Here is a 26,945-nt window from a genome sequence, read left to right as displayed (position 1 = left end):
TATCAACAGTGGTGAAAAGAGTACTCGGGTAAAAGTACCATTACTTGCCCAAAAATGTAGTACAAGTGTAGAGTAGAAATATCTGTTGCAAATATTACTCAAAATATGAGTAAAAATGTAGCCCTTTTTAAAGTACTCAAGAGTAGTGAGTATTACAGAGTGAAAAGTTTATGCATTTACATGCAGTTTGTGCAGGGATGTGTAAACGTAACATTCTGTAGTGCATTTAGTGATCTTCCTATATTCGTTTCTTCCTTCCTTCCTTCCTTCCTTCAGTTGTTCGTTTTTGCTTTATTTGTTCCTCCCTTCTTTTGTTCCTCCATTCATTCACTCATTCATTTGTTCGGTCATTCTTTTGTTCCTTCCTTCATTCATTCCTTTCTTCCTTCCTTCGTTTGTTCAATCCTTTCTTGAATCCTTTCTTCATTCAATTGGTCCTTCCTTCCTTCATTAGTTTGGCCCTTCCTTCCATTCTTCTTTCGTACCTTTTATTGATTGTTTAAGGCTGTTTGGGGATTTCAGTCTTCATACAGTAAAAATCCTTCATTTCTCATCGTCATGTAGTCTATAAATAGTCTATGGGTCATTGCGTGTAAAGATTTTGGACATCTTCTTGGACATTTTTAATGCTTCCAAATGATTTGCTGCATTTAGAAAGCGCCCATGTCTTTAGGTTTTTCAGTTTGATGTGATTTACTTTCTTTGTGTGATTTGCTTGGACAGGAATCGAAGGACATATTTTTCTACTTTAGCCAATCACCATACAAGAAAGAAATAAAGTAGTGACTGCAGGCAGAAGAAAAATAGTGTAGTAAAAGTACCGATAGAGGACTAAAAATGTATAAAGGGGAAGTAAAAGTACACATTTTTAAAACTACTTAGTAAATTACAATTACAACTATTATTGGTAATTTGTTATTTTTTGGTACTAGACCACTGTAAATCAAATCAATATTAATAATGCAAATGCATTCATTTGTAGACTAATGAATTTAATTGCTATATCATAAAATGTATTGAATCTATTCAACCCAAATCTACATGTCACATATTAATATTATGTGTAGGTTCTCCGATTTTGTATTTCATTGTCATGTCAAATTAGAAGTAGTTTACATTCCTTTTCTTGTTATTGTCATTATTTAGTCTAATTTGGTCATAATTGTCATTTAATTAATATTGTCAAAAAGTAATATTCTCTGTAACCTATCAATGATTATCGCTGAATTCAGTTCATTCAGTTTCATTAAGGATCAGTGTTGGGTAAGTTACTTTAAAAAAGTAATAGATTACAAATTACTGACTACTACTAGAAAATTGTAATTTGATTACATTACTAATTACTTCATGTAAAAAGTAATCAGATTACTAATTACTTTACTTTGAAGTTACTTTTAAAACATATAAAATATACCTATAAAAATACAAAATAAACTGCAGCTCTTTTCATAATTTAATATTCACGGGAAAACAGTACAATGGGTTGATCACAGCAGCTTGATATATTCAAACGATTTAAAGAGTTCGCCAAAAACTTAAAATTCTCTCATCAATTACTTGTTCCAATTATTTTTTTTTTAACACAAAAGAAACCATGAAGAAAACTGGATACCAGTAACCATCGACATCCTTAGTATGCAAAAGCACTGCAGTGTTTGGGTGTTCTTTGTTTGTCTGAGATAATTAGTCTACCGAAATGTGTATATTCTATACAAGCATGAAGCTGATTGGTCAGTGCTTGTCGCGAGACTCGCAGTTTTTAACTGGTAAGTCTGAAAAATCTGAGTGTGTGCAATATACGCACCGAATATGTGTGCGCAAGCCGTGCGCCTCCATGGGAAATAACAAACTGGTGCCTGCAAAAGACGTAGTATGTGAACGGCCCTATAAGCAGCAACACTTCTCTTTACATTCAGAAGATACCTTCACTCCCGATCCTGTACAAAAATCTAATTTAGCCTGTTTAGGCTGAGATGGGCTGCCGTGTTTTTGGGCGCCGGTGTCTTCTTTGGTGACGAGTATTGTCATAGAATGCTTTTTATTCATAAGCTTAAACAAGTTGCTGGTCAAGTTAAAATCAGTTGAAAATTCTTTAGAGACTGGACATAGACTGCATTTCACATCAATATTTTTGCTTTTACGAAATCAAAGTAGTGTGTATTTCCATTTAAGAAGCAACTACTCTTATCAGCAACAATTTCAGCTCGCGTTCTCCAACAATTTAAAAGTGCATGCTTATTAATTGACGGTGCGGCTGAAAACATGATTTAAAAGTGGCATTTTTTTTTCTACTAAAAACTATATTTGTAACGCAAGTAACGCAATTACATTGACTTTAGTAACTGTAATCAAATTACACAAATTTAAAATGTAATTCGTTACATTACTGCGTTCCCCAAAAATGTAATTAGAATACAGCAACGCATTACTGTGGAACACCTTCACCCAACTCTGTTAAGTATGTGTTTTTTTTTGAGTTTTCAGATTACATTTCAGGCCCCTAAAAATTTTTATTGATATTGGAAGACATTAAGCAACTTAGATCTGTTTTGATACGACGACCGGATACAACCCATCAGATTTCTGTGGGAAAGAAGGACTTGTTTTGAAAGAAGTCCAGTGGAGTTTCCAAAAACATCAACAGATATTAACCACAAGAGCAACAATTTAGTCATATACAGTTTTTTCTACCTTAAAAATAGCCTTAGAGTACAGATAGGACAGCAGATAACCATTCTTAAACTAGTACATGTGTAAAATTAAAAAAAATATATGCTTACATTCACATCATCTCTCAATATCTTCCACTGTGACCAGTTCATGTCATAAAATTCTGCTTACTGAACTTTGTTGTACTCACTGTGGCTTTCAAATCGTCTGATAATTGCCCTGTCCCAAGCGAGCTTCCTAAAGCTTCCACACACACATTGTTGTTTTTTGGGTTTTTCTGTCTAGTTAGGGAGGTTTTGGTCTTGACTAATCACTGTGGTTAAATGGAGGAGTGTGTGTACCGGAAAAGGACTCATAGTGATACTGTGAGATGTATGATCTCGAACACATGCAAACACAGGAATAGTTTGGGATATGAGTGTTTTTTCCACTGAAGGTCTTATCGTAGCATTGAGGAGGCTGATCTGTTATATAGATCATTATGAGTCATACAGTAGCCCTTCATTCTTTTCTTTGGCTTTGTCCATTATTGTTGAAGAGCTAAAGGGAGGATGCTGAAGCTTCTTTCTTATTTTCGCTTTTGTTCTCTTTTCTCTGCAGTACAACCTGGAGTTCTTATAGATGGACCACTATCAACGCATTCCGGGTAGGAAACTCTGAACTTAACTCTGTGTTTAACAAGTAAAATGAACCACTGAACCACAAACTGGCAGCCACAAAAATATAAAGGTCTAATATGTGTTAAAGTGATGTTTGGTTAGTTCAAAGGAATAGTTCACCCCAAAATGAACATTTTCTGTTAATTTACATACCCACAGATCATTCAAGATGTAGGTGACTTTTTTTTATTCAGTAAAACATTAAAGTTAAAGCTTTATTAATCTCCTAGGGGCAATTCATTCGGACATGGTGGTGCTTCACATAACAAAAATGACACACTTAACACAATAAACACTTAACATCAAGTACACAAACTGAAAAGAAAAAAAAATAATTAATAATAATAATTATTTATAATAAAAAAATAAAATAAATAATAAAATGATATTAATAACCTATCGATCAACTACATTTATTACGTAACCGAATTGCTTCAGGCATAAAAGTACATTTAGAATTTGTTGAACATCTTATTGTCCTTAAACGTCGCCCAAATATTTGTTTAAGGAGTGTGTGCTATCTCCTATTATTTTATGTGCCATCCTTAACACCAGCTGTTTATATATAGGATGCAAGACTTCGCAGAGGAACTCCCAAAATTTTGGAGCACAAATTAACAATGCCTTAAAGTCAATTCTGTTTTTTTTTTTATAGACAGTGAGGTTTTTAAAACCAGAAAATAAAGGAAAAGGACAAAATACTTTCAATAAATAAATTATAAAAGGTCTTAAGAATAACTCTCTTAGCATTGATGAGCCTTATTAATAGTTAGATGTGTGTTTTGATCCAATTTCAACCTGTTGTCAATAACTGTTCCTAGGTACCTATATTCCTATTACTCCATTATTCATATAATGGCAGTAATGGTTATATGTTTTCAGATTTAAAATAAACACATTAAAAATCATCCAAATCAATAGCCATAGCTCCTGGTGACACACTGAGGTATTTTGAAGGAAAACGATTGGTCCATGTAAGAAACTGAACATTATTTACAATATTATTAGCTTTATTATTCAAACAGTTCTTGGCACATGTGCAACTGTAGTCTGTTTGTAATCCAGTCCCTTTTTATGACCATTTTAGGGTGAACAATCCCTTTAAGTTAGACTATTCATAATAAAATCTAAGCAACACATAACATAGCACTTTGTAAAAGGTTATGAGACTGTCGTGAACTGAGGCTTAAAATGGTGTTTAACTATTTACATCTGAAAATATTGTTTAAACATCCAAATTATAATGCAGAGCCTGGGAGAGTTTCATAATTATAAGACTGAAATGAGGGAGAATGAAGATTCCCGTTAGACGAAACAGACTAAGCAGTTCAATTAGCCAAGGAGAGCTGGAAAGCATGTATTTTCTATATTGTATGAAATATAGGTGTTAAAGTCTAAAGAGGTTATTCAATATTGTATGAACCATTTTATACAAGTATATAAACTTATAGCGGTTTTTTGGATATTTTAAATGAAAGAAATCTTACCGATTTTGCCTTTAAATTGTTTAAATGCACACATTCCAGCCAATCAGACTCAAGAATTCACAGACCATGGTATAAACTGAAAGAGCAGCTTGTCTACCTCCAAGTAAGAGAGAGACTGAGACTCTACATTCCATTACACCCACGTGAACAGCTATCTACCTTCAGACTAGACTACTACAAAAAACACTTCACTAACCCAACCATCCTGAATTCAGTCCAGACTAATGCTGAGAAACAATTCATGAACTCAATCATCCAGACACACACGCTTGGGGCTGTTTGTGTTCAACCACGTTTGTTTTGTTACATTTCATTTCTTCTTCCTCTTGGGATGAAAGAGAAAATCCAGCCAATATGTCCTGGCAATTTGGCAATAATTTACAGGGTAAAATTTCCCCGATGCCTAGAAGTGGTTTTATGAGGGGGAGACAGAATGAGCGGATGACAGGGGTAGAATGGCATTCTATAAATAATTCTCTCTTTATGACAGGTTATAATTTCTATTATGATCGTCTCGACTGCAGTCCTCAATCAGCTTGTCAGTGAATAATAATGTACACGTTGGATCAGAAAGTCTTTTTGTGTCTGCCTTGTGTGACAGTTTGATGAGGAGAAATTAAACTTTAGGTTGTTGCAATGTCTGTGGTTGTACAGTGAGATCTAGCATTATTCTGCCGTTCGGAAAATTTCCAGCCAGTCTGTAAAAATAGTTTTCCCTGCGCATGAGGTTCTGCTGCAGCCAAAATGTAGGGAGAAATCCCAATATAATTACACTCCTTAAAACAACATCATTATAAGCTATGGTTCAGTGCTTCCCTTTATAGGGATTTTGAAAAATGGAGGTGGGTTCAGACTGGTTTTAACTTGCGGTCTCTCTTTCAGTACCACACAATAAGTGATCCATAGAGTGTCCGTGGATGAAATGGTTACAGCTTTCCTCAATGAAAGGCAGGCCACTACTGAGGAGATGGCTTTAGTAAGCAATGCGCTGGCTGCTTACTCCTTCATAGCAGGTAAAAACTCTTCTGGTGCACTACAAGTGTTTTTTGTTTGCTTTTTTTTTGGCCAACTTGAGCACATTTATGAATTTTCAATGGCAGAGATCCAAGTTTTAAAACACTTAGTAGCAAAACAAGGTGCTAAACATTTATTTTGTGTTAAGCGCTCAGCGTTTTTGTCTGGTCACTGTGAGTTGAAGAATGTTCAGCAAACACAATGCTCATAAATGTCAATTTTTACTCAACCGTCCAAATCATGGGGAAGATGGGTGGGGAAAATACCACAGCGCATGTCAAAACATCCTTGTTACAAGTTGTACAATATGAGGAGTAATCACATCAATGGACAAATAGAGAGAAGACAATAATATTGTTACACACTTTCAGTTTTAACATTGTAATTAAAAATTCTATATCAGCATCAAATCATCAGCTGCTTTAAAAGGTTACTTTCTGTGAATATTATACATTTGGACATACTACTAATTTAGCATTTTATACTTACTAAATAGTATGGACGAGGTACGTTCAAACATAGTGATGCGTTTCTACTGATAGATAGAAGACAATATACTGTAGGCTATACGGTAAATGTAGTATTTTTGATTACATTCATACATAGACTAATATACTTCTTTGCAGTGGTAACATAATTTCTTGTTTAAAATAAACTACCTACTCAAGAGAGAATGAAAATTTAATCCAGAGGTGCAACTCATTTTTACACCTGATTTGATGGCCTTTTTTTTTCTAAATGTTTATTTTTCAACTACTTTTTATGTTTGTTAAATCTGGTTTTAGTAATAGTAATGCCTTTTGTTCAGTTTGTTCATTTGTTTGTTTTATTAATTGAATAAATTTTTATTAATTTCAGACATGACACATACTGTATGCTGTACAATAAAAGTATGTAAACAATAACTGAAAAGTTTATTGATTTTTATATTGATTACAATTTTTATTTTGTTTGTTTGTGTACTTGCTGAATTATTTCAAGGAATAAATTGCAATATTTCAAGAGAAATTATTTAATTAATTAAAACACATTATTTCATTTACCAGAAACAAAAATATAACATTACATTGAATTCATTATTTTCTGTGTGTGTGTGCCATCCCAAGATTTGGTGCGGCCTCTTCTGGCTACCCCTAAGAACATTTTCTGGGGGCACCCAACACAATCTCACGGCAATTCATAACTTTTACATTTAGTGGCTAATTCGTATGACTTCGTACAATCTAATTCGTATAATTTTGTACGATTTGCTCATCCCCCAATCACGGTTGGGTTTAGGCGTGGGGTTAGGTGCCACGTCTCCTTTTTAAAATCGTACAATTTCGTACGAATGAACTCGTACGAATTAGCCACTACACTGACAAAACGTAAAATACTTATGTTTTCTCGTGAGATCAGGCTGGGGCACCACTGTCCATCAGGGCCACCAATTAATACCCTGAAATTCAATTCAATTCATTTCACCTTTATTTGTATAGCACTTTTACAATGCAGATTGTGTAAAATCAGCTTCACATAAAAGATCATAGTAAATTAAAACAGTGTCAGTTCAGTTTTCAGTGTTTAAGTTCAGTTCAGTTTAGCTCAGTTCAGTGTGGTTTAATAGTCACTACTGAGAGTCCAACACTGAATAGCAATTCCAAATCGAAATGAAATGTATTATTTTTCTAAATTTATAAACGATAGCGAGGAAAAAAAAATTAAGGGTGGGATGGGAGGTGTTCAGTGTACTCAAGTCATTACACTGATGAATTGTATTTTTATGTGTTTTTGACGGAATTGATACATCCGGACACAACCGATAAGTAACGACTCTGTAGTCCGTTACAAACCGTTACATTGTGGCTCAGTACAAACTTCCACTAACCTTATGACTGTTCCTGCAGATCAGCCGGAGCGGGCGGCGCTGTATTTCGTGTGTGGAGTGTGTTTGGGACTGGTTCTCACTCTCATCGCGCTTGTGGTGCAAATCTCCTGTCGAACCGACTGCAAAACGCAACAAGCGCCCAAGAAACCGGGAAAGACTGCGGAAAACACCAGTGACACGAGCGACAGCGACTCAGACTGGGACAACACCTCTGACCTGTCAGCTCGCCGCCATCGGCGATTTGAAACGGACGCTCGGTAACGTGTTCACCTCCGCCGAGGAGCTGGAGCGCGCGCAGCGGCTGGAGGAACGCGAGCGGATTATCCGCGAGATCTGGATGAACGGACAGCCGGACATGCCGGGCACGCGCAGCCTCAACCGTTATTATTGAAAGAGACTGAAATACGTTTGAAAAATGTATTAGCTATTACACTTTTTGGGATTCAGTAAGGGACTGAGATGTGAGAGACGGTTTGGAACAGCTCTTCTAGTGGCGCTGGCACTACTATGGAAGCGTTCGTGTATTTAAAGGTGCACTCAGTTGATTTTGTATCCAACTTTTTCCTATACGCCCCATCACGCGTGAATTGTTAGAGTAATTTCCATTTAACTGTAAACGGTGTTGTTTTTAATAAAACTGTCACAATGAGGTGACCTTGTTCATCCATAATCCAATATCAAAATGTAGCAAAATTACCCCTTACTCAGTTTTCACTATGTGAATGGTTTGTAGCACAGCCTTATTAAAACGATATTAACCTAAATATTAAAAACGAATGGATGAATCTTCTTAATGGAAGCTTCACAAATAGCAAGTGCAACCCATAATCTGAAACATCACATTCAGAAAAGGTGAATATGGTGTTAGTCCCCTTATTTATAGGCTACTTCTGTTAGTGACTGACGCCTGGTGTCAACAGTATGTAATGCTATGAGTCCCACGATATTATGAGAAAAAAATGTCACATTGTGACTTAAATCGAAAAGTATTCAAATAGAAATTTTGGTTTACTTTTCTGAAAACTCTCTGAATACTGGTATTAACGCAGATCAACGGCATAACAATATAACACATACAGGCATAACAGTCTACTAATACTCAAATGGACCATCAAAATAAAGTGTTAAATTAATTATTATTAATGCAGCATCTGCAAACTAATTGAGTTTTACAATTGAAAATAAATTTTTTTAAATGTTAATTGCAGAAGTTTATTTCACAATTTTGCCTTTATATCTGAAAATTTAGACATTGTAATCCAGTTGTTGTTATTTAATAAGTCATTTCCTACTGTAATGTCTCATTTTCCTCAGAAATGTAGTCTTTAACTTGTAATTGTATGTCTCAAAATTTAAAGGGATGACATCAGAATTTTAGTAGAACAATCACAACTCTGTCTTAATAACCAAGAGTGTACTAAATATAAGTTCATATTACACAATTCTGAGAAATAAGTTCGTAAAAACTCATTTATTTAGAGAGAAAAAGATGGGAAAAAGTAAATTGTGTAGGCTTCCAATGCAAATAAAAATAGATGCCACAAACTTGGAACAACTTACAAATCTACATTTGTCCCGTTGGGTGTCAAATAAGACTGCTTTTATTATCTTAATGATTTCATAGTAGCCAATGAGTTTAAGAAAAAGTTTTAATGAGGGTGATTTACTGAGTGCACCTTTAATGAAAACTTGTTTTAATGAAGAATTTGTATCCGGTGGAGATAAAATAATATCCTTGAGCTTTGAAAATGCTTGACTTGAAATAGTGTTTTTTAACTCGAATGACTTTTGTCTGAATTTACGTTTAGTCACATGGACATTGAACTATAGAATCACCTAATTTTAACTGAGACCTAATTTTATCTTTTCATTCAGTTGACAGTTTTTATTTTTTGTTTTATTTAAGCAAAATGTCTCTTTGTTACAAACACATTTATTGTACAAAAGCTTTGTCCTGGAGCTCAGGGTTTTCATGGCCTCTTTGAAGGATTTTACCCATTGTAAGAAACTGGACAAAATGATGGTGTGTGCCTTCATTTTAATTTAATAAAGTAAATAATACAGTGTAAAAATGAACAGATATAAAAGGAGAATTAACAGACAACCGTTTGACGATCAGAATATCTTTTCATGTTTACCTGTATTAAGCCCATTTAAATCAAGTATTAATTATGCATGGATGACAATCACCTCTGTATTGTATTTTTCACAGATAGTATGAATTATGGTGCTATAGATAAAATCCATCCGGATCAGAAATACAGCTGAAGTCAGAATTATTAGCCCCCCTTTGAATGTTTTCTCTTTTTTAAATATTTCCCAAATGATGTTTAACAGAGCAAGGAAATTTTCACAGTATGTCTGATAATATTTTGTCTTCTGAAGAAAGTCTTATTTGTTTTATTTTGGCTAGAATAAAAGCAGTTTTTAATTTTTTATTAACCATTTTAAGGTCAAAATTATTAGCCCCTTTCAGCTAATTTTTTTACGATAGTCTACAGAACAAACCAACATTATACAATACCTTGCCTAATTACTCTAACCTGCCTAGGTAACCTAATTAACCTAGATAAGCTTTTAAATGTCACTTTAAGCTGTATAGAAGTGTCTTGAAAAATATCTAGTCAAATATTATTTACTGTCATCATGGCAAAGATAAAATAAATCAGTTATTAGAAATCAGTTATTAAAACTATTATGTTAAGAAATGTGTTGAAAAAAATCTTCTCTCCGTTAAACAGAAATTGGGGGAAAAATAAACAGGGGGGCTAATAATTGTGACTTCAACTGTATATCAGAAATATGTCCCTCTCCTCTTTCCCCCTTTGGTGTACAGAAAATGTGTATTTTTATCATTTAAAAAATGACTCCTGTTTCTTGTTCCACACTCATTAAAATGTTTTAAAAATGTTAATTTCATAGAAATATATGGATGTATTAGAATTTGAAATTCGGCTTGTGTTTTAACATGGTTGTTTTGAATGCATCTGCGGAGAACTAATGTGCCAAATTAAGTTGGTCTGCGGAGGCACTACATCTTTCAATAAAATAAAAACTCAAGCTTTTTTAAACTCCTTAACATTCTGAATGTTTCTTTGCTCAAACTTGTATTAAAATGCATTACTGCCCTCTGCTGTTTGATGAAAACAACCTTATAAACATTTCATTTTTAAAGCATTCCCTTTCAGCACATGCAATAGACGGACAGAAAGAAAAGGTAGCTAAAAACATTTATAATTTAATCAATTTAGTTTACTTTCATAAAAATACTGAAATGAATGACAGCTTTTAATTGTGTAAAACCATAATTTATATCAGTACTATAGTGAAAAAATGTCCAAAATTTAGTAGAATATAAGTTTAAACTAACTTACTTACTCCCATGGCCATTTATGGAACACCATATTGGTGTTTTGTAACATGTTTTTTTTTTTTTTATGATGTGGGTTGTTAGCCCAGCGCTCAACACCCAACCTGGAGGACAAGGACATACACTACAGACAATTTAGCTTACCCATTCAACATAGCACATGTCTTCGGACTCTGGAGAAACCAGAGCACCTGGAGGTAACCCACGTGAACATGGGAAGAACTTGCAAACTCCACACAGAATGCCAACTGACCCAGCCGGGGCTCGAACCAGCGACTTTCTTGCTGTGAGGCGACATCGATACCCACTGCGCCACTTTTATTTTGAGACTTAATTGTGTGTATTTTCCAAATTCCTTTACCTATATATTGTTAATGAAATAAATCAGACACAAACTGTTAAATATAGTATAATAATAATAATAATAATATACTGTATAATGCATTTTACATCATAAATATTAAATTATTTGAAAATTCTGTCACCTTGCACATATTTTGTTGTATATAATAATGAAATAATAATAATGGGGGTATGCAGTCAAAGTGAGACGTAACAATAGTAAAAAAGGCACAATCTTTAGTAAACCTGTTTATATAAAAAAGAAATCAGGAACAAATGTCTAAATATTTTGTATTTTCTCCACATGTTAAACAAAGATTTTTCTAAATTATAGTGTGTTCCCTTAACACATACAGTCAGAATTATTAGCCCACCATAAAAAAAATTTTTCTTTATAAATATTTCCCAAATGATGTTAAACAGAGCAAAGAAATTTTCACAGTATGTCTGGTAATATTTTTTCTTCTGGAGAAAGTCTTATTTGTTTTATTTCAGCTAGAATAAAAGCAGTTTTATTTTTCTTAAAACCATTTTAAGGTTTATTAAAACCAAATTTTAGCCAGCTATATATTTTTTTCGACATTTTTTTTCACTAGTCTATTGAACAAACCATCATTATACAATAACCTGCCTAATTACCCTAACCTGCCTAGTTAATCTAATTAACCTAGTTAAACCTTTAAATGTCACTTTAAGCTGTATAGAAGTGTCTTGAAAAATATCTAGTCAAATATTATTTACTGTCATCATGGCAAAGATAAAAGAAATCAGTTATTAGAAATGAGTTATTAAAACTATTATGATTTGAAATGTGTTGGAAAAAATCTTCTCTCTGTTAAACAGAATTGGGGGGGAAAATAAACAGGGGGGGCTAATAGATCAGGGGGGCTAATAATTTAGGGGGGCTAATAATTCTGACTTCAACTGTTTGTTGCTGATTAAATAAAATCTATTCAGAATTACACATTAGATACAAACAAAGATGCTATACAGGTAAACATACCATACACACTTACAAATGAAAATATAGCTAAATTGTTTTATTAAAATAACTTTAACCACAACCTATAAGGGTTTAGAGTGCTGAACATATTTCTGAATTAGCATGTTAATATTATATTAGTACAACTGAAAGCATAGTAGGAAGTTCAGAAATCCCAACATTTTGAATTAGAATTTTTTTCAAAGATTTGTAGTATTTAGGGCGAGACACTGCAGCCAAAAATGCACCTGTCAATTTGAGATTTTAGGCTTTTTCTGAAAGTATTTTTTTAGTTTAATGTAAAAAAAAACAAACAAACAAACAAAAGATTTGAAAAGATTCCATTGGCATTCAGATTTTTCAAGGCTGTTTTCATTCAGTTATTCATTCATTTTCTTTTGGCTTAGTCTCTTTATTAATCAGGGGTCACCACATCAGAATGAACCACCAACTTATCCAGCAAATGTTTTACGCAGCGGATGCCCTTCCAGCTGCAACCCATCACTAGGAAACACCCATACACCCATACTGGACATGTGGGGGAAACCGGAGCACCCGGAGGAGAACATGCAAACTCCATGCATTAAAGCCAACTGACCCAGCTGAGGCTCTAATCAGTGACCTTCTTGCTGTGAGGCGAGTACTACTTTAGGCTGTTTTCTCAACAACAAAAATAAAATTCTCCTTCACAGAACCATCAATTTTTCATCTCAGTACCAAACTGTAAACTGTTTTAATCATATCTACAGTATTTGTTGAAGGTTTTTATAGAGGGATATGTTTATATATAATGTCTGACTACAATATTGTTTTTCTACATAAAAGTTTAGATTTTATTTGAATGTTCACAGTATTTTCTGATTTATGTAATGACAAAAACATATTTCCAAAAGCCACTCTGTAAAAAAAATTACAAAAAATTAACTATTCATTCATTTTCTTTGGGTTAGTCTCTATTTCAGTGGTCACCACAGCAGAAATGAACCACCAACTATTACAGCATATGTTTTATGCAGCGGATGCCCTTCCAGCCGCAACCCAGTACTGGGAAACTCCCATAGACACTCCATAGATCATTCACACACACACTCACACACTATGGCCAATTTAGTTAATTGAATTCACCTATACTGCATATGTTTCGATTGTGAGGGAAACCGGAGCACCTGGAGGAAACCCACGCGAACATGGGGAGAACATGCAAACTCCAAACAGAAATGCCAACTGGCCCAGTCGGGACTTGAACCAGCGACCTTCTTGCTATGAGGTGAAAGTGCTAACCACTGAGGCCACCCAATTTGACTCTGATGCGTGAAAAAAAAAGGTAAATAAACTACAATTTGAACTTGACTTCATCCAGTGTTTATAAGCCCTATTCACCTGCAGTGTCTTGCATAAAAAAAATATGATTTATGTTTACATAATATTTTAAAAGTGAATTACTTAATATTACATATTATTTAAAAAATGAATTATAAAATTAGCTTTTATCCACAGATTATCCATAAATAACATTTAAAAAATATAGTCTGTTCCCTCATCATATATATTAATAAATCAAACAAATTACATAAAATATATTTAAAACACACATATAAAATCATATAAAGAAAAAAGAACAGGCACTAAAATACATCAACTTATTTAAACACACACACAATAAACGTAAACCCATTCTGATTCAATGAGCTTATAGCTAATACTACCAAACTCCAAATACAGATAACTACTGTAGCAGCTTAAAGTGGTTATAACTAGGGTTGGGCCGATAGATGATGCCATCGTCCATCACCGATAGCCGATAAGACATAACGGTGCTGAGCCGGAATCGCAATCCTCCACTCCGCCCCTGTCGCAGCAGCAACCCGCTTGCAAAAAAATACACATTTGGGCCCCGTTTACACTAATACGTCTTAGTTTTAAAATGACATTATAGAATGAAAACAATCCACGTCCACACTGGCATTTTATCTAGCATTTAAACATACATCACGTGACCACATGCACAGGCAGTCAGAGGGTGCTTTGAGCACAAAACCCCAGAGGGCAGTACAGATTGGACAGTTTATCAAGGATGTACCACTGGATCGCGTCTCACTATAGTTGTTAAACGTGATATTTAATTAATATCTAACGACTCTTTGGTCTATTGAATCTATCAGGTAATGTGTCACAGCATCAGTACACTGCTTCAATCTTTCGCTTTCACGCTTGTACCTAGTAATTTTAGCGAAAACCTCAGATACTGTTGGTTGGTTGCTGTTGGTTGTGCACCTTTTTACCAACCAAGTTTGTGGACGGCATTATAATGACACAGATCACTCTGCCTATTAATGCAAGAGTCCCGCGGAAAAAGTGATTGACAGGTGGTAATTTGTGTGTAACTTATCTTTATTTATTTATGATTTGGTTATGGGTAAATCAAATACCATGCGGGTCAGGTAGTTGAAACGGTAGGCTACGAATAATTAATTTGTTATGAATTAATTAATTATTCATGAATAATTAATTCACCGTCGCCTGTGACAACGTTGCCATCGTCCATTGCGATGTTTCACATTAGACATCGTACGATGCCAAATTGGTCTACAACCTTAGTTATAACAACCCAACCTTAGTTATAACATGCTAATAAAACCAGTTTTATCCTAAATAAAACCTTGTTTACCATGTCCTCATGCCAGTTTTTACTATCAAAACTGCACCTGTCTTCTAACCCCTCCGAGTCGATCACCTACAGTCTGCATTGTTTTAAAATCTGCTATTGGAGTGGAAGTATAACACGGATTCCTATTCAACAGCTGCTTGCCAATCAAATGCACTTCATCTCCATTCACAATTGGACTGATGGCAGCCATTTTGTCTTTTTCTAACATAGAATCACTGACGCTATAAGACTGCGCTTCTGCACTGAAGTAAACAGTACTGCTGCAGTCCACGGGGCAACTATTATACACTATTTTCTCTAAAGACACCTGTTTCACATCAGCTGCAGAGGTGCTTTCAATCGGGTCGTTTTCAGAAGCTTTACCTGCTTCAATTGACGAACGCTTACATCCACTTTCTTCCAAATCTTCATCTTTTGCATCGTTTTTGCCCAGTATGACTGAAAGCCCTCTTTTTCCATACATGCTGTTGATTTTGTCATGGTTTCCAGTTTTGAGAGCTAGCTTAATTAGCATGTGATGATGGTGTCCGTCGCCCTCTAGAGGATGAAGATGCTGAGCAGGAGGAAAACCGGTCAGTGAGAAGGTGCCATGTTTGTGTGTGGAGGATTCCAGCGTTGTGTCTTTGCAGTCGGTGTCGGTTTTGTCGACGGTTGTCAGGCTCATTTGGAGTCTCAGGCTTTGGAGGATCTCAGTGGATTTCGGATGGAGAAATCGGTAATAAAGAATGAGAAAAATGACACCTGAAAAAATAGAGGAGCGTAAGTCGTAACGTTACAGTGACATAACAATCGTGTTTTATGTTTGCTATATTTGTTGTAATAAAAATGATTGGTACACCGTAAAAAATACTGGCTGCCTCAATTTTTTAAGCTGAATCAAATTAACCTTAGGAGTACATTGAATTTATAATATCCTAACATTAAGTTAGAACATGATTAACTTAGTTTAATAAGTTACAAAGAACCAAAAACATATGCTGTCAGGAATAATTGATCATATTGTTTTTTTTAGTGTAGGAATGGAGAAGATAAAGTTAAGACTCATTTGACATTAAGAATCTTTAAATAATAATGTAAAAATAATAAACACAATATGCCAATGCAGTATAATTCAAAAACTCAAAAAAGTTTGCTGTTTGTTCAAACTACTTATTTAAAATGAGCTAAAAAAACACAATTCTTGAGTTTTTTGGGACAACTTAATTATTTTATGTTCAATCCACTAAAATTTGTAAAAAGTAATAAGTTAACTTACAGTGCATCTGGAAAGTGTTCATAGTGTTTTATGTTTATACATACATACATATATATATACACATACATACACATATACATATATATATATATATATATACATACATACATATACATACATATAATATATATATATATATATCTATATATCTATATATATATATATATATATATATATATATATATATACACACATACATACATATATATATATATATATATATATATATATATATATATATATATATATATATATATATATATATATATATATATATATATATATATGTGTGTACATATACATATACATAATTGTAAAATTATTGTAAGTGTATTTATGTTTTGCTGTTTGTTGTGTGTGAGCCTCTGTCTAAAGACAATTTTCCAACCCCTGTGGGGGTAAACAATAAAGTTTATTGAATTGAACTGAATTATTCCTATTAGTATGTGATCTCATGTGATAACCATGAATTAGATTATTGTATATCAGTGCATCCTGATTGTTTACCGATTAGGAAACTGCATAAGACAGTCAGAGGAATACTCATGCTGTCCCATGAAGGCCCGCTGAAAGTGTCTGATGCCAGGAGCAGAAGAAAAGTGTTCTCCAGCAGCATTAACTGCAACACAGATAAGTAGATAAGTGAGCTTTCCATTCAACAGACAAAGACAATAACTCATTATATTACTGTTAATAATTACTATAATAGTACACAAATAACCTAAAGTACAACAGCAATGCGGCAGAACCTTACCAGATAAAACCCAGTCATTGCGGTACCGCGATGGACCGTCTTTAACATTAATGAAGAGGAAAATGTACAAAGCCCCTAAGATAAAGTTGAAGAGACGCCAGGAGCCACGGTTAATGCAGATGTCTGTCTGCTGGGACACTTGCCAGAACATCATAATGAGCCAGTGGAAACCTGAGCAGAGGATTGAAGAGGCATTCACAAAGCAGACCTTTATTAACACTGCAGGTGAATATGGTAATACAGTGAACTGATAGCTTTCACAATACTACAATGTCATGATTAAATTGATTTCTATATGTTTTAATAAATCAATAGATAACTTACAATCATAAAAGGTTCCTAATAAACACATACTATACAAAAAACATACAGATTATTTCTGTATGTTATACAGATTAAGATCTTTCAGTGATCAATCTTCTAAAATTCCTACAGCAGACACATTTGTAATCATTTCTCTTAAAATCTGATATTGTTTAAATTTGATTGTTTACATTTTTCCTCTAATATTGTTTTTAAATAATCCAAATATCCATGTTGTGTATAAATAAGCAAATATTACATTAAATATGAGCCAATTTCAATCAATTATGTACAAAATATGATATTAAATATAATGTAGTTTGTACAAAATACAGTTGAAGACCAAATTACTAGTTCTCATGTTATTTTTTTATTCTATTTCAAATATTCCCCAAGTCCTGTTTAATGGAGCAAAGAAATGTTCACAGTGTTGCCTATTATATTTTACTTCTGAAGAGAATCTTAGTTTAGTTTGTAATCTAATCTACATTTGTTTATGTAATTACCTCCAGTGTCTTACCTTAGGAACACTCCTTTTTTGGGAATAGGCTCATTTCAATTTCATTCAAGTCCCCTAGAATTAAACAGTTGAGTTTTACCATTTTTTGAATCTATTCAGCCGATCTCCGGGTCTGGCGGGAGCACTTTTAGCTTAGCTTAGCATAAATTATTGAATCAGATTAGACCATACCTGTCAACATTGGGATGTAAAAATACGGGACATGCCCGTACCCCCATACCCCACCACAGACAAAAAAAAATCTCAAAGGACTCCCAAAATATGACCCCAAACTCCTAAATCTGTTCATTCAGAGCAGTTTAATTGTATATGAGCTTAGTTGAAACTGTTATATGCAAATACAGGAAGGAAATTAGCTTCAAATTATATAATAAATAACAAACATTGCAAAATTGAAAATACAGAAATTAAACCAAGTCATCAATTCTCGTTCACTTTTTATTCACTTTAAATATTGATTAAAGTGACTTTAGTTATTTAGTGAATCTCTCATTTTGATCCACTGTTTAGTTTGATACAGAGCTGTCACTTTAAGAATGCACAGATCTATAATGAAAGTATTCGATTACTTTTGTAACAGTTTGTGTTCATTTAAGACAAAACTATTTGTGTTTAAAATAAAACACGCCAGGATGGAAGTTTTTACATATTATTGAGTGTATCTGTCTGTTTCAAAAACCCAAATCCCAAAGTGTCTACTTTCGTTTCTCTTCAAATCTCATATACAGAAGTTGATCTGGGAACAGTGTCTTTATAAGGAGCGCGTCCGTCAGTCAGCACTGTTAAGGCTGATTTACATGACTGATTCAGAGTTTGCATAGGAAGGACGACGGTCGACGCATAGCTTTAATGGAAATGAAGTGAATTTTAATATTAATTTCATGTGCTTTCAAGTCAATATAAAGCGAAAGCATAATTCTCTTCAACAGCTTTTGCAATTAAATCACATTTGCGATTGGCTCTTTGATGCTACTTTCACTTTTCATAGAAATATTAAAAATTACAGAAGAAATATGGGAAAATACGTTAACAGTATGATAGCGGGATAGAATAATAAAATAAGAGAGAATCCAGGCAAAAAACTGGAGGGTTGAAAGCTATGGATTAGACCATTAGCATCTCACTCAAAAAAAGCATTTATATTATTTTCCTATTTAAAACTTGACTCTTTCTGTAGTTACAGGTACATTGTGCATTAAGACGGACGGCAAAACAAAACGTTGTTATTTTCAGGCCAATATGGTTGGGAACTATACTCTCATTCTGGTGTAATAATCAAGGAACTTTGCTGCCCTACCATGGGCACAGCAGGCGCAACGATATTACACCTAATAATAATAACATTGCACCTGCAGTAGTCATGAAGTTTTTGAATGAAATGCTAATGATCTAATCAGGTTCAATGATTTATGCTAAGCTAAGCTAAAAGTCCTCCAGCCAGACCAAAAGATGGCTGAATTGGATTGTAAATTTGTGGCAGCTGTTTTAGATAATATTATCCCAATAATATCATAAATATGATATACTGTAAGGGGCTGTACCAATATATTTTATATTACTTGTTTCATATAACCGTTTTATATCAGCTAAAGTAGATGTTCAGTTATTTCAGAAGAGTAGGAAACTCTCATCTCTCTTTTTTTACTTAAAAAAAATAAATAAAAAAATAGTCTCTTTTAGTTATTATCATTGTTATATATATATATATTTTATAGAACTTAAATTAGGGCTGGGCGATAAAATCGATATTGGTATTTATTATGCGACACCCTAATCAATGTCGATAATAAAAAAAGTTCGGTATGTAGTTTTGGTATGAAGGCAATAGCTTTATCAATGTGGCTGCTGAGCATGTACCTTGGAAGCAACGCCAATAAGCTTAGGGTGTCAGTTTGTCATTTTCAATAGAGGCGTGCACGATGCGTACATGGGATTGAAATGCTCACGGCGTGCAAGCGGCGCGCATTTAACGCTCACGCATTTTCCAGGTACAACTAGTTGAAAAACATCTCTAACTTTTCCGAATGCCCCGAGTGCTAGAACTAACCAATCTGCTTCCCACTTTGTATGGAATATACACATTTCAGTATAATGGCAGCTTGTCATTTCAGGTCAGAATAACAACAATGTGAAAATTAGTGCCGTTATAGCAGCAATGAAGAGATTGTAAATAAAAGATGATGTCGCAAGAGTGGCTTTTTGGTTTCTTTTCTAATGCATCCCAGGCCCGTGGCTCCCCATCTGAACGATTTTTAGCATAGGGTTAATGTAGGTCATTCAACTTCACAATCTGTAATGTTGCAATATGTATTTGAATAATAATGGTTAGTTCCTTTACTTAAAAACTCAGATTTGATCAATATAATTAGTTTTGTTTATAGAGTTTGTGGGTTTACTGTATCATTATTATTGACACCTTACAGATATTAATCTATCTTTACCATTGCACACACTTTGTAACATTTTATTAATCAAGTTTAAGTATCTCTTTAACACTTATGTTTATTTTATTATAAAGAGATGAGATATTTTGTTTAAATATTTTTGTTTTGACAATTAAAACCTTAGTATTGTTAGTAATGCCTTAGTAATGTTGGTAAATTAAAATAATGTGGTTAAATAACCAAAATAATCTATTATTATTATTATTATCTATTATCTATTAATATATTATTTCTAAATATATTGTAAAATATTCAATAATTATCGATAGCAAATGATATGAAACATGATATCTTGATCTATTTATTTTTTTTCGCAATATCGCTTAGCCCTAACTTAAATGTATATGTATGTGACGAGATTTGTTCCGGGTTGGAAGGGTTACACAAAAAGTTAAAAGCTATCTTTATTGTGTTTCATGTCTGACATGTATGTGAGAAAAAAATATGTTAAAACTCAAGTGTTTAACTCTAGATGACTTAAACTTCTAGGTGAAAAAAATAACGGAGTGTTCCTTTGAATCATTGGTGTGCAATGGCAAATCGCTAAAAAGGCTGTCTTGCAAAACTATCTGTATGAAAACATTATTGATATGAAAGCTCACCCAGGACTCCACAGGTCCACCAGTGAAAGGTGCTGCAAAAGAGCATCAAGCTGGTCACTCTGGCACTCAGCATGCCTGCTCTCCATATGAACTGGCACAGCACTGCAGCAGGAGTCATGTGCAGATGAGCGGGACGCAGCAGAAAACATGAGCGGCTGTACAGGACCACAAACCACGACACATACAGCAGACTCAGCCCGATGCATAAGACCACTGTAGAGAGAGAGAGAGAGAGAGAGATTCAGGGAATAAACAACCTCCTGTGACTGTGTGAAACTGATTCATTATGCCATACATCTGAGTGAAACAGGATCAAATATAGGGCAGGGCTTGGTTTTGTCCATGAGTAATTGATTGGATCATTGCTGTTGCTTTTTTTGTGTGATGCTATCTGAGTGACAAGTTGCCCAGCCCGCATCATCAGAGAACACGTGAACAAAAGTTACTTTGATTAAAGATTAAAGCTTTACAAACAGCTTGTGTCGATGTGTAAACCATCTTTTGAGTTAAAAAAAACAGTCAGGATTTACTTTGAATTTTTTTAAGAATTTATAGAATAGAAGTCTTTAAATGAAATAAGCATAATTTATTCCAAAATGCAAAATATTTTTTTTGCATGAAGACAAAAATAACATATCTCTATTATTAAATCTGCTATAACAAGTATTCATGTATATTGACATCTATTTACATATTTAATTACATTTATTATTCATTTCAATCAAAATGTGAATCATTTATTTAATTCATTTGAATTATATTTTGTATTTATTAATTATATCTATATTTATTTTAATCCCACCTAATTTACATTTTGGTTTGCTTGTTTTTTTTTGTAAACCAATTTTTTTTATATAAATCTTAATCTACTTATCTTAATAGAATATCTGATAATGCATTCTGAATTAAATGATAAAATTATTAAGCAAATACTTTCATTTATTTTTTATTTTTAATGCATTTTTTCCAATGAGTTCCATGAACTCCCTTACGGACCTGTTCTAGTTAATTTACAGCTATTGGCACCATTATTTAATGCTGAAAGAAATCATGTCTTAACACATTTCACCACTGACACAACTGTGGTAGTTGTTGTAGGAGTAAGAACACAGAGAACAGACAGCATGAGGCAGAAAAAAAAGAAACTTCTTAATTCCACTTCATTTATTTGTCATGCCAGAAGAAGACAGTAACCCAATTTAATAATCTGCATTGCTCCTGGCAGATTATGGTAATTAACAGCTTCATCTATGTATTTGCAGTTTTTACATTGTCAGTAGGTCATTTTTACACTCCCATCTGTGCTTTTATGAGATCATGCTTATTTCTCCTATTTAATCCATTTTGGCCCTATGAGGTTACATTCATTTCTAAAAACCAAAAAATGCTCAGCATATATAAATAATGTAGGATAAAAACTGATTATTCTATAAAATATTCACATTTAAAAAATAAAAATAAAAAAAATGATTTTATGGTGACTTTAGTATAAAAACATTTATCTAAGCCTTTCCTGTATACTGCACACTCACTCATTCAGCCATAAACACTGAATATTTTACTGCTTCAACAGAAAACTTTTGTACCTGGTGACAGAAGGCCAGGGTGAAGGGTGAATAAACTGTAGGTCTGCAGTAAACTCTGAGGCAGACTGAGAGTCAGGGCTTCGATCAGACAGAGAACAGAAACATCTGCTTGCTGTATCAGAACTGCACCAAACTGAACCTGCTCAGGCTGAGACTTCATGCAGCTCCACAACCTGAAAACATAAAACAAACACACACACACACACACACACACACACACACACACACACACACACACCCACAAACACACACAAACACACCAAACACACACACACACACACATCTCAGAAATTATTAACAGCCTCTTGTATGATCAAACATATTGGGCAAATCCAATGAAACTTGTCAGGAATATTTGCACAACAAAGTACACCTCTGTGCAAAAATACATTTAAATATATTTGTTAATGTTGTTGAAAGATTTCTTATTCACCAAAGCCTATTTAATTTAATAAAAACGCAGTAAATCAGAAATATTGGGACTATTTAAAATGTAGTATGCATATTAATATATTAATAGTAAAAATGTATAATATTTTTATGGGTGTGTTTATATTAATATAAAATATTATCAATTTCCGAAATGGTAAAGTAGAATTTTCTGCATCATTACTCAAATCTTCAGTCTTTAATTTCATATGAATCTTCAAAAATCATACTAATATGTTGATTTGATGTAAAAGAAGACAAAATATTTTCTAACAAAAAGAATTAGAAATAAAAATATTTTTAGTCCAATTTATTAAATAATAATAATAATAATAATAATAATAATAACAACAGTAATAATAAAACAGTATTGGCAGTGTTTGTTTTATTTATCAAATGTGTTTATTTAAGACAAGCTTAAAATAAAATAATATTTTCTGAATTAAAACCAAAAACATACTATAATATAGTAATAAAAATTGCAACGGAGTTTTAAAAATTAAAGGAAATTACACACAAACAAAAATTAAAGAAGTATTTTCAAAAACAGAGAATTTCTGTATTTTGGATAAACAATTACTGCAAATTAACCTTAATTCTCTTAAAAATAGATTTAATTGATTATGCAATTTACATAATAGTACTTATTTTACTTTATTGTACTTTAAATAACAAATATAATAAATAAATAAATAACATTTAAATAAAAAATTTTTTTAAAATACTTTTGTCTTGATTTTGCCTGGGAAAATTAGGCTTTCATTAATTCACATGTTTTATTCTATTGAAGCACTCTTGAATTCAAATCTCTATATAGTGTTTTTGACCTGTGGTAGACGCCCAGATGCAGACAGTGCAGCAGGATGACTGAAGGCTTGGGTCTTTCTTCATCAGTGATGTACCACTTGAGACTGAGCATCTGAACAGCAGAGACGGGCAAACACAGAGCCGCAGTCAGCCACGCCAGCAGCTCCTGACCTGTACTGAGGTAGTGTGTGAAGCACAGCACCACTGAAGAACAAAAATACTTTAACAGTTAGATTTGAGACAATGCTGCTGTGCAAGTTTGTTTGGAAATTCAACAAGTTACTTTTATTGCTATTTTGTGGAGAAAGAGTCTAGCTGATATATTTTTGGCCAACACTCTAATCACAGTCTATTCTATTTATCCGTGTTATCTTCTGTTCCTTTAAAAATCACTTTATTAGGTATTTTCTATCCTATCTTTCAAATGTATACACCTAGTGTCAGGGGCGGAATTAGTGATTTGGGGGCCATAAGCAATTCTAGCCATGTGGCCCAAATGTCCTAATATTCACCCTTTGTATTTATTTATTTGTTTGTTTGTTTATTTGTTTTTGTTGCTGACTGTAACTTATGTCACTCAATCTTCTTTTGTATATTTTTTCTCAAAATAATAATAAAAAAACTACAAATAATAAATGGTTTCATTTTTAAAGATAAACCTTTTATCTGATTTGGCTGCTGGACTGCTCCATTATTGGGGGTGGAGGACAAATTTTCGCAGACGTAATAATTATGATGCAATTTTATTTATTAGATAAAATATGACAAAAAAACAATGTTATAAATAAATAATTTATAGGTATATTTTATACTTCTAAGTATTTATTGGGGGGCCCCAAATTTCCTGGGGCCCTAAGCGGCTGCTTACCTCGCTTATTGGTTAAATGCGTCCCTGCCTAGTGTTTACAATGATGGATGGATGGATGGATGGAAAGTCACTTTCTAATCATTATCTTATCTATTTTCAATTCTATCTTTTTAAAAAAAAATGCTTAGTATTTTTTCTCTATTACTTCAGGGTTAGGGTAATCCCATAAATATTTCTAAATAAATAAACAAATGTTTTCCCAGTGATGGGTTGCAGCTGGAAGGGCATTCGCTGTCTAAAACATATGCTGGATAAGTTCACAGTTCATTTTGCTGTGGCGACCCCAGATTAATAAAGGGACTAAGCTGAAGAAAAATTAATGAATAAACAAACATTTTCTAATCGCTATGAGCCACTAATCTATGTACATGTATTTTCTATTCAGTATTTTTTATTTTAAATAATCTATAATCAAGTACCCTATTCTCTATTAGGTTTTCTTTATATGCATTTTGTATTAAAAACTTGATCTACTTACACTTACATTTCTTATTCTATTTTTTTTTCTTTAAAAGGTTAGTTTGTAACTATAAAATCTATCTATCTATCTATCTATCTATCTATCTATCTATCTATCTATCTATCTTTCTATCTATCTATCTATCTATCTATCTATCTATCTATCTATCTGTCGTTGTCTGTCTGTCATTACTATATTATTTAAATAATTCTGTTGTTGATTGGACTTCTGTTGTTAAATGTAATTATAACAACCACGTAATAATTAAAGACACCTATTTGAATGCACAAACGAATGGTCTGTTTTGGACATTGTAATTATGTCAGTATTTATGAAAGTTATGAGTGTTGTTCATCCCCCTCTTTCTTCTCGTGTGTATAATGTGAAGCATCTGTGTGACAGAACACGCCTCCTGCAGCTCTCCATTCATGAAAAGGGCGCTCAAAATCACACCATAACGTGCAACAAATCTAAACTTATATTCTCATAAGAAAACCGAACATGCTAAAAACCACCTCCACAAAACTGCCAAATGTGTTTAGTAAGCACACACAGCGCTTTGAATGTAGGGATGATTCAGAAAGTAACTTACGTGCTGCCTTTTCCAATAAAACAATGACTACGGAAAATGTGTAGAGACATACGTGACTCCATGTGTTTTCACTTCCCTTTCGATTCTGCATCGTTGTACAATTCTGCCGTTTTAAAAACTTTTTGTGGTGTTTGTTCGCCTGTGAGAGGACAGCGAGCCTCTGTGCTAAGCGTGCTTTGTGCTCCTGTGAACAGTTTTTTGGAGGCTGCCGCTCAATATGTGACGTCACAGCATCAGCAAAATATGAAATATTTGAACAGTTTGATGAAGGCCAGCAAATGTGTCCTTGTAAATAGACTTCTGACTCCTATACTTGTACATTTTATGGTCAGTAAACAGTAGTTTGTTTGTTTGTTTGTGTTTTTTGTTTGTTTGTTTGTTCCTTGTTTTTGAGATATGCCCGTATTAATTTTTTTAGTCAGATTTCTTGTGCTGAGACCATGCACTGCTTGTAGCTTTTACGTTATTACATGACATAAAGAACTTCGCTCATTCATTCATTTTCCTTTGGCATAGTCCCTTTATTCATCCGGGGCCATCACAGCAGAATGAACCGCCAACTTATGTATATATCATAAATGATATACATCATTTATAGGTATAATTTATACTTCTAGGTATTTATTTTGGGGCCTTCAGATTTCCTGTAGCCCAGCGGCTGGTTATCTTGTTTATTGTTAAAATCCGCCCCTGCTTATGTTTTACACAGCAGATGCCCTTCCAGCGGCAACTCAGCACTGGGAAACACCCATACACTCTCACATACACTACGGCCAATTTAGTTTATCCAATTCACCTAAATCGCATGTCTTTGGACAGTGGGAGAAACCAGAGCACATAGAGGAAACCTGAGGGGAAACTCCACACAGCTGGGACTCGAACCAGTGACCTTCTTGCTGTGAGGCGACAGTACTAACCACTGAGTCACCGTGTCACCCCGACCTAAAGAAATAATTATATTAATTATAATAATTAAATGTAATTAAAATTATATTAATCTTACTGCCCAAATGTAGCATGTCTATAAATGCAAGTGTTTTGATTAAACCGCTGTCTCTAATTCTAAGATTAGCTCTAAATCTAATTTCCAAAACCAAGTTCATCAATGTCCTAAAAAATACTTTTAACTTTATTCTCAAGAAGGCTGTAATATTTATATTTGTAAGCACATTTTTTTACAATCCTTTATCAGTTTCTTTGCCTGTGATCAGTTTCTTTGTAAATTTGCATAATTTGTTGCTTTTTCAGTCCCCCATCTCTCTTATA

The 26,945-nt window shown here is 33.5% G+C and overlaps 1 protein-coding gene and 1 pseudogene across 1 annotated transcript in view; one reads left to right on the top strand and one right to left on the bottom strand.

The window, feature by feature from the left end:
* Positions 1 to 8,233, top strand: part of eva1a (eva-1 homolog A (C. elegans)) — a 34,341-nt gene extending 26,108 nt beyond the window's left edge. Inside the window, 4 exon segments of the mRNA XM_056477331.1 lie at positions 3,271 to 3,316; positions 5,699 to 5,829; positions 7,717 to 7,943; positions 7,945 to 8,233. Coding sequence (XP_056333306.1) covers positions 5,739 to 5,829; positions 7,717 to 7,943; positions 7,945 to 8,088 — 462 coding nt within the window. The 5' untranslated portion in view covers positions 3,271 to 3,316; positions 5,699 to 5,738 and the 3' untranslated portion in view covers positions 8,089 to 8,233.
* A 5,751-nt stretch (positions 8,234 to 13,984) lies between these two features.
* On the bottom strand, positions 13,985 to 25,860 carry LOC130244678 (XK-related protein 5-like; annotated as a pseudogene).
* Positions 25,861 to 26,945: the final 1,085 nt, after the last annotated feature.

Source organism: Danio aesculapii, chromosome 17 (genome assembly GCF_903798145.1).
Source record: "Danio aesculapii chromosome 17, fDanAes4.1, whole genome shotgun sequence".
NCBI lineage: Eukaryota > Metazoa > Chordata > Actinopteri > Cypriniformes > Danionidae > Danio > Danio aesculapii.
The sequence above is the reverse complement of the archived record's forward strand: the minus strand, read 5'-3'. Positions and strand labels throughout refer to the sequence as shown.